The sequence below is a fragment of the Vulpes lagopus genome, chromosome X (genome assembly GCF_018345385.1).
Source record: "Vulpes lagopus strain Blue_001 chromosome X, ASM1834538v1, whole genome shotgun sequence".
Classification (NCBI taxonomy): Eukaryota; Metazoa; Chordata; class Mammalia; order Carnivora; family Canidae; genus Vulpes; species Vulpes lagopus.
In genome coordinates, this window is record NC_054848.1 from 97,640,296 (window position 1) to 97,650,259 (window position 9,964).

Consider the following 9,964-nt stretch of genomic DNA (forward strand, 5'->3'; position numbering starts at 1 on the left):
ATGCTATCTCATTTGGGTTTTGATTGAATTAATTTGAAAATACTCAAATAAAATGGTGTTTTTACAAGGAAATTCTGTTTCAGTAGATCTGAGTTGAGACTTGAACAACTCTCACTTTTAAAATATGTGCAAATGGCTGTGATATGCTCCAATATCTGAAAATCACTGAATTAAGCAAGCATCTAGACAAAGATTATCAGTACATTATAAATGTTTACAATTATCTCTTGAGGTTTAAGTAAGAATACAATCTCATAGTTATCCTTCCTTTTCAAGAGGGATACATTTCAAGATCCCCAGTGGATGCCTGAAACTGCAGATAGTATCAAACCCTATATATACTATGTATTTTCCCTATACAGTCCTATGACAAAATTTAATTTATAAATTAGGCACAGTAAGAGATTAATGACAATAAGTAATAAAATATAACAATTATAAAATTACAAAATATACTGTAATAAAATTTATGTGAGTGTGGTCGCTCTCAAAATATATTATTATGCTGCACTCATCCTTCCACTTCCTGTGACATGAGATGATAAAAAGCCTATGTGATGAGATGATGTGAGGTGGATGATGTAAACATTGTGATGTAGTATTAGTTACTATTGACCTTCTGATTCTAAGTCAGGAGGGTCATCTGCTCCCAGACTGTGGTTGAAGGCAGGTAACTGAAACCACAAAAAGCAAAACCATAGGTAAGAGGGGCTACTATATTGGGATAAATGTCTGATACATTTTTCTAATGATTTCTGGTAATAGAACCAATTTCCTAAGTGGGGCATCAAATCATCCATTTTAAGTTTCAGCATCTACACCTTGAGAACATCCTGAATACTAGATAAGATGAATATTTGTTGCGATGAAAAGATGGAATCATTAACCAAAAAACTATTACAAACCAAACTATAGAAACTATTCTCATTTTAGTAGTGATGACATAGATCAGTATATTTATGTACAGGAAAAAAAACCTGGAAAGTTATACACTGAGTTGTTAAATAATAGTAATATCTGGCTGATCAAAAAAAATGAGATTTTTTTTGTTTTCTTATATTTCCTTTTATATATGTCCCACTTTCCACAATGTACATAAAAATTTCCCTGTAAAAATGTAATAATTAGATAAAAAAGTACATATACTCTTTGACAGTATTAGTGGGGATCTAGAGAGAAAAAGAATTAAAATCAATAGAGTGCTTCTATGTATTAGACAGCATGCTAGATTCTGGGGATTGATCAATTAGTAATGTAAGGTCAGGTTTAGAAAAGTTAAGCGACACATTTATGGTTACTCAGTAAAAAAAATAACAAAGCTGGGATTCAAACCCAGGTTTTTGTGATTCTAAAATATTCATTCCATTTTATCTTTCTGGCCCAGATCCAGTATCAGTCCTCTATGAAACTGTTAAGTAATCAAAATTTCTGCTGCCCTACCCACATTATTCCATGCTATGAGTTGACATGATCACTACCATGGGGCCTATCTCAAGATGTTCTTCATCCATCAACCTAACCCTTATTACATTTGCAAATGTTCTGGTCAACTAATCTGATAAAATAATGGATGCCAAGATTATTGTATTAGTCATTGCTCTGGACTTCCCAGTGCCATTTATGTGCAGCCTACTGTGCTAGATGTTGGGATGACAGAGTTCACATTCAAGTGGGGGGGTGGGTAGCAAGATGCTCACATAGTTAACTGCATTACAATCTGATAAATGCTATATTAAGATAACAAAACATTCACTCTGGAAACATGAAGAAGTAAATGTATACTGCCCTGCCATGTCACAGAGTTTAGAAGAAAAAAAAAGTTGGGGGAAGGGACTATGAAGCAAAGACCACTGCCTGTGCAAAACAACAACTAGTAGTTAAAGACATCTTCTTCGTGAAGATTAGCCTGTTTCATGGCAACCTCCTGTAACTGCATTGCCCTTTTATTGATGTCACACTCCAATGGTAGATGTCTCTGGGTTTGCAGCAGCCAGTAGTGGGGAATAGTTTTAGGGAACACTTTCAAAAGATCTTAAAATAACATCTCTTAAAGCAAACACTTGTGGCCTATGCAGCTTTTCTTTCACATAAGTATATGTCGTTCTCACTGAACTGAATCCATGAGCAGCTCACATAGTGACAGGTTTAATGTGGCTGGGTTACCTAAAACTTGCAGCGATTAAGAAATTGTCAGTAAAACGTCCAGGAAGGCATTGTGAATTACTTTCTAAAATCACTCTAAATTAGTAATTAATGGAAACTTTTTGACAATTTGTTCAACACTGAGTTCAGCTGGGAAAAAAATCAACCTCTGGAGAATCCAATTTTGTTTATCATTAATGCTAAAATATATTTAACAGATGAATTTTTTTGAGAGCACTCATCTCAATTTATTTCACTGGATATCCTTGATTAGTCATTTCTTTCTCCCTCTCCTCAAAAAAAATTAGAAATTAACTCATCCAAAGAGTAAGAGGAAGAACATAAATTTTCAAGTCAGAAATACATTTGGGGAGGTATATGTGAATATGTAGTTAGATAAATGGAACTAAGTTTTTTTTTTTTTTTTAATGATAGTCACACAGAGAGAGAGAGAGAGGCAGAGACACAGGCAGAGGGAGAAGCAGGCTCCATGCACCGGGAGCCTGATGTGGGATTCGATCCGGGTCTCCGGGATCGCGCGCTGGGCCAAAGGCAGGCGCCAAACCGCTGCGCCACCCAGGGATCCCGGAACTAACTTTTTAATGAATAGTTATAAGAACTTATAATGCAAGGGTTTCAGACAACCATAATAGGTAATTTGTATATAAAAATATGTATCCCCTTATGTATGTGTTTTTTAAAGATTTTATTTATTTATTAATGAGAGACACACACACACAGAGGAAGAGAGAGAGAGAGAGAGAGAGAGAGAGAGAGAGAGAGAGGCAGGGACACAGGCCGAGAGAGAAGCAGGCTCCATGCAGGGAGCCTGATGTGGGATTCCATCTTGGGATTCCAGGATCATGCCCTGGGCTGAAGGCAGACACTCAACTGCTGAGCCACCCAGGCGTCCCTCCCCTTGTGTGTTTTAAGTGAACTACATTTATGGGTTTCCTGTAGTGCCAGTATCATTACTTTTTCAATTATGTCACTCACAAGCTACATAATTAATTGTACTTCTGTAGGTCATTTTGTTCCTGAAGTAGGAAATATTTCAAAATAATTAAACTTCTACATAATGTAAATACATACATAATTAGGCTCTTTAGTGTTTTTAAAAGACAAGCCATGTGATTTGGCATCAAAAAGATATATTCTAACTTATGAGAAAATTAAGAGTGAGACAGTGATGAAGTTAAGGGACGAGCCTAAGAACAGGTCAGAGATGTTTCTTCTAACTCTTCTTTAAAACTCTACCTCATTTAAAACTGTCATTTCCTCTGAAGATGTTCTTCCAATGTCCCCAAATAATGATCAAATACTATAAAAATACCCTATAACCCACAATAATATAGGCAATGAATACTTTGGTGGAGTTCTTAGGTAATGTTTAAAGAAGTTTTTAACAAATAACTTTTTAGGTAAGAAGAAAAACTCCTACAAAATTAAAGATCTTTCAAAACTAATTTCTGAAAAAGAAACAGAATATTTTTAAAAACCTTCAAATCTAAGTATTTGAAGGTGAAAATGGACAAGCACTAGAGCCTGACTGGGAAATGGATTAGGGCAAAGAAAAAAATGCTTAAAACAAAACAGGATCCCATACTATTTAAGAGTAAAGTTTTATTTATGTGTTTATGCATTTGTTTATTTTTCATAACCTTGAACTTTAAGTCTCCAGAGGCAAATACATTCATTCAGTAAATTGATTGCCTATGATTTGCTAGGCATTAGTGGAGAAATGAAAGAATATAAATATTCTCTGCTCTCAAAACAGTTATGACTGAGTTGGAAACACATACATGCACACAAACACAATTTACTGCTGTATAACAACTATATAAACCTGTTAAGACAATCTCTGTGAGCAAAAGCTTATTTTTCTGTATTTCTTAATTCACTTTTAGTACCTTTGGTTCAGATTTGCAACTGAACAGCATGTAGTGAATGGATACTAAGGCAGCACTTGAGTGCCAGAACATTTACGGAAAAAACAGACATGCCACAACACTAATCCAAGGCCAGCATAACCTGGCCAGTTTTGAGGAAGGGCCAATCTCCCTTCTCACTTCCAATATTCTCACATATCTTCAACCTAATCCCAATTATTTTAATCCCCAGACCATCTTCCTGAAACAAACTTCCAGTGCCTTTGATAATTGTATATTATTACATTGAGGGCTACAACATCAATACTTTCTTTTTTAACAATATATTTATTCTACTTTAGATAAGAATCTTTGAAATTCACAAAATAAAATCTTATTAATTTGGACTTTACAAATTGTGCATCTTTTTCCAAAGGGATGGAGACTGGGTTCATTTTAGTCCTTTGCAGGTTTTTCTTGTGACGTAACTGTTAAGCAGAATTAGAAAATTTAAAGTATGCTGAAATATAATATTTGTCATTAAAAACAGAAACAGCAAAAACATCCAGTCTATATCCTGGATCAGTATACATTCTGCTCCACCTGCCATACATTCTACATTTTTATACTTAGAATCCCTGCTTTGAATGATGGCACTGAAATCCTGTGCAAGTTCCTTAAACAACAAACATTCAAATATATTCATAAATTTTGATAGTACTAAGGCAAGAAGTGAAAAATACACATTCATTTATTTATTTAACAACAGGTCATTAAAACTTAAGTAAGGATCGAAGGACAAAAAGATTAATTGTTCAGATTAATTCTGAACATTCAACCAACAGAACCCTTGCATTCCTGAAGTGTTCTGACATATTGAGATTTTGGTACAAAAACAAGATTCTATGACAACATTTTTTTCAAAGAGAAAAACCTTTTTTAAAAAGTATGCTTAGCACCAACAACTTAGAAACCATAAACACCTAAGATTACAATTTACAAATGGAATGTTTCCAAATTTGGTAATCTAGAACTTGGAATGTATTTTCCAATTGGAACAATGCTCTATAAAACTATGGCTAACTTTCCAGAACAGATGTACAAACCCTGTTTGCATGATTTTAATATACCATTTACCTGCAATGAATATAACTAAACACAATATTACTGTAATATAGAAACAAAAAATCCAAGATATTATTCTGAGCGAAATAAGTCAACCGGAGAAGGACAAACATTATATGGTCTCATTCATTTGGGGAATATAAAAAATAGTCAGAGGGAATAAAGGGGAAAGGAGAAAGAATGAGTGGGAAATATCAGGGTGGGAGACAGAACATGAGAGACTCCTAACTCTGGGAAACGAACAAGGGGTGGTGGAAAGGGAGGTGGGTGGGGGGTGGTGGTGACTGGGTGACAGCCACTGAGGGGGGTACTTGATGGGATGATCATTGGGTGTTATTCTATATGTTGGCAAATTGAACACCAATAAAAAATAAATTAAAAAATCCAAGATAAAGAAAATATACAAGATTCTAAAGCCATGACTGTGTGGCATTAAAAAGAGAATATATAACACAAAGAAAACAAGTAAGAGTTAGCCAAAACTCTTTGTAATGTGAATTCAGAAAGATGGTTTGGAGAAGTGTAAAAACGTATTAAAGCCAAGTTTTGATTGCCTGAAGGAAACGTCTCTTCTCTCTCTCTCTCTCTCTCTCTCTCTCACTCTCACACACACACACACACACACACACACACTAGGGACAGGTAAGCTGGGCCCTTTCCACCTGGAAGACAAACAGCACATTGAATTAAGAAGCAGAAAGACAGCGTGCGGAAGGAAAGTGAGAGGGGCCCGGGAGGCAAGTCTGGGCACTCTGAGGACACAGCGGGCATCCTTAGGTCCAGAGGCCCGCGTAGTTCCCATGGAGGCCCGAAGGGAGAGGTCCTCCAGCCACGAAGAGCTTCATCTCGGGCCAGTTGTAGCAGTGGGTGTAGAGCGCGTTGGGGAAGTCGCCCATGCCCCCGAAGTAGTTCACCCACAGGTCGTCGTGGTTGAGCCAGCCTCTGCCGCAGGTGAGCTTGAGCTTCCTCCCCGAGGGCCCGGGAGAGGAGTCGCGGCTGGCTGAGGCCCTCTCCTCCAGGAACCTCTGGGCGCGGATGTCGTAGAAGAGCAGGGAGCCGTGGCCCGTGCCCACCGTCACGACGTGCTGGTAGAAGCTCAGGGAGCGTACACCCGTGCCCCCCTCCCTGGAGCACAGGGGCCGGATGTTCTGGTGGCCCTGGCGCGGGTCCAGGAAGGAGACGTGGGACTGGGAGCCCACCGCGTACAGGGACAGCTCGTCGCAGAAGGTCAGGCACACGTTCTCTCGGCAGTAGGGCAGCCTGACGGACAGCAGCCTGGATAGAGCGCCCCGGGCTTTCCACAGGTGGAAGTAGCCGTCCAGGGACACGGCTCCCAGCTCCTGGTTCTTGCCGCTGAAGGCCAGGGCCCGCACCTTGCGGTTGCTGGGGCTGGTGCTCGACCTGGGGATGGTCTCCACGTCCCTGGGCCGGATGTGGGCGTACACGGGGAGCCCGGCGTCGTTGTGCCAGGCGATGCTGCCGTTGAACACGTCGGGGTCCATCCGCCACAGCGCCACGGTGCCGTCGCGGGAGCCGCTCACGGCCACCGTGTCGCTCATCCAGGCGATGCTGAAGATCCAGTCCTTGTGGCCGTGGCGGTCGCCCAGGCACACGGGGTCCAGGGTGGGCAGGTGGTAGACCGCCAGGCTGTTGGGGTTCTCGCCCCCGGTGGCCAGAAGCGTCTTGGAGGGATTCAGCTCGATGGCGTGGATGCCGCAGGTCGGCTGGGCCTGGGCCAGCCAGGGCCCCCGGTCCCGCATCAGGGGGATGCGCGTGATCTGGCCCGAGTGCACGTCCACCACGAACAGAGTGTTACACTTGGTCCCGCACACCACCTGCCTGCCGTTCAGCCACTGCGACGCGAACACCTTGTTGAGCGTGCCCAGCGCCAGCTCGCGCTCCCTCAGCAGCTCAGGCAGCTTCTGCACCGCGTAGCCGCGCAGCTCGCCCTCGGAGCCCGGCAGCCCCGCGCCGCCCCGCGCGCCCACCTCGCGGCCCTTCAGGTAGTGCACCAGCGACCGCCGCGTCGCCCGCCGCCTCTGCTTCTTGGGCAGCAGCGGCCCCTCGGGGCACGCCGCCGCGCCCGCCGCCCCCGCCGCCCCCGCCGCCCCCGCCGCCCCCGCCGCCGAGCCCTGGGACGACGAGCCCGCGGCGCCCGCCTCGATCGCCGGCGCTTTCCGCTTCCTGCTACCTGTTTGCTGCAGGGCCATGGTGGGCGGCGGGCCAGTGGCGGCGGGCGCGGCGGCGGCGCGGCGGCCCGTGGCACCCACGTTGGCTGCGGCGGCGACAGGCACCACTGCGCCTCCGTGTCAGCCTGGACTGTAAGGGGCCAGACAGCCGGCGCGGAGCCTCCCGAGAAGGGACGCAGCGGCGAAGAAGGCGAGGGCGGCAGGCGGAGGGGAGTGGAGCTCGGCCGTAGCGCAGTTGCAGAGGCGTGGACCTAGGCGATGGCGGGAAGTGCGGCCGGCGGGGCAGCGGTGAAGGGCGAGCAGGGCGAGGACTGCGCTGGGGCCCGCGCGTGAGGGGGCGGAGGCAGCGGGAGGCGTGGGCTTGGAGCAAGCAGGCGCGGTGCGAGCGAGGCTCCCCAAGCAGGGGAAGTGGGATGGACCACTGGGGCTGGGGGTGCACGAGGGCCTGCGCTCCAGGTATCTCCAGGCTAGCCATGTGCTCTTGTCCTGGACCTCCACCAAGTGACACAGGATATTTCGCCGGTCTCAGGACAGCAGCCAACCAACCTTCTTAAAATCCCTACTTAAATAAAATTTGAAATCTTAGATATAGCCTACCACGTTGCTGGAAAGAGCCAGTGCAGTTGTCTTCACGAAGAAACAAATGTGCACTTGCTGCAATCCTGGAAGACGCTGGACTAAGATTAGACGTTGAATTTAGTGGGGGAATGGGAGTGTTTGGGAACTACAGGGGACCTTCCTTTTTGTTCCTTCTGCAGCCACCCCTCTTTCGGCTGCTCTGCAGTGATCTTAAACGCTTTCTACTATACCTGTGTGTGTGTGTGTGTGTGTGTGCATACTAAAAATTGAAGTTTTTCAGCTCATGCACCGGAGTACCTTGAGGGGTGCATTCCACATACAGGTCTCCAGGGACCCCACTTTCTGGCAGGCGTGATGGAGGGGACCCCTTAGGCATATCTTTGGGAACATGGCAGGCCACGCTGATGCTGACAAGGGAGAAGTTCCTTAGAGGTTTTGGCTTCTATTGTACCCTAGAGACATAAGGAGGTGGAAAGGAGGAGTCAAGGGGTGCAGCTCCTCTCTGCTCCTTGGTTGTGTTTGCTCCCTCTCTCAGTCCCTCAGCCTCAGGTGCCTGGCCATATTCCCCTGGGGCCTGAGGAAGGGTACTGTGGGATAGGCAGGATTGTCACAGAGATGGAGATAAACTACTTTCAGAAGGAGGCAGCCACGGGGACACATTGATGAGAAAGTGTAAAGGTTCAGAGCACCAGCTTAGTTTCAGGAGTTGGAAGTTTCGTACCCTCAGAGCATTCAGAACAGCCTAGTGTCAGGTTCCTCCAAACACAGGCATATAGGTACACAGTGATACCTGGCACTGTGAAGCTACTGGTTGGTACTTCCCCACTTCCCCTGTTCTGTTTTACTGATTTTTCTCCCTCCTCCCCCTACTGTTTTTGCAATGTCACATCAAGTGCCCAACTCCCAAGTACAAACCATGGGCCTTTCCCACCATGCCAGTCCAGGTGTTACATTCCAGTGATCCCTAACACTCTCCGGCACCCCAGCTCTGATTCCTCCCCATCTCATTCAGCCCATAGCTGACAGAAGAGGTTGCAACTGCTGCAGGTAGTGAACATAAAATTAGAAAAGGCTTCATGGAAGAGGCTACATTTTGTTTCCACAGGTGGGCATAGGGGAATGGACATTTCAGAAAGAAGCAACTATATGACAAGGTATGCAGAGTATAGAGAAGAGATTCACAAACTTGAGTGTACATTCAGGTCATGGAGACAGCTTAATAAATATGCACATGCCTTGACCCTATCCTAAAAGATTTGATACAGATGGTCTGTGAACCACTCTTTGAGAATCAATAGTCTAGGCTCTTTTCACCCGATCAGGCCAGAGTATGTTGCAGATAGAAGATTAATAGTACATTTTCAGAGTACTTCAGAGCTACCCTGAAAATGGACCCCCTATCCAGGTGATAATTGTGAAAGCCTTAGCAATTAAAGTGGATATGATCAGTTTGCCAAGGCAGAGGGTAGCCTAGGCAGAGAAATTATACCTATGAACTATATATAACTTATTATATTTTACTATTTAACCTGACACCTTTGCTATATTATTACACTAACAAGCATTGTTGTAGTAATTTTAAAATATTATCTTGTCTAATCCACTGTTATAATAGTGGTGGATTTTGTAGATGAGGAAAAGGAGTCTTGCAGGACTTATGATTTAGTAAGTCAATGAATTAGTAAGTGATGGATGCAGGATTTTAACTCAAGTAATCTGAATCCATATTCCATGTTCTTAATCACTTCTCAAGAGATATGTTAGGAGTTGAATGAAAGGTTCTGCTAGTGATAGAGATTATTTTAAAAAGACCTTTGCACCACCCAAAATGGTGAAATGTGGCTGTGGACATCTGTGGAAGTTGGACTCCATGGGTAAAGATACAGAACAGCCGTGAGAGATCCTGTGATCAGTGGCAAGGCTTTCCGAAAGAGGCAACTCTATAACTCCTCGGACAGCAACCAGAGTAGCAAGAACCAGTTTAGGTCATCCTGATGTCATTCTGTAATAGAATAAGCAATATGAAGATCCGTAGCAAACACAAAGAACTAAGAACTACAT

At 44.1% G+C, this 9,964-nt stretch overlaps 1 protein-coding gene across 1 annotated transcript; it reads right to left on the bottom strand.

The window, feature by feature from the left end:
• Positions 1 to 5,792: 5,792 nt before the first annotated feature.
• Positions 5,793 to 7,345, bottom strand: LOC121483248 (DDB1- and CUL4-associated factor 12-like protein 2). The gene has a single exon (XM_041741636.1). The coding sequence runs from the start codon at positions 7,343 to 7,345 to the stop codon at positions 5,909 to 5,911; it is 1,437 nt and encodes a 478-aa protein (XP_041597570.1). The 3' UTR covers positions 5,793 to 5,908.
• Positions 7,346 to 9,964: the final 2,619 nt, after the last annotated feature.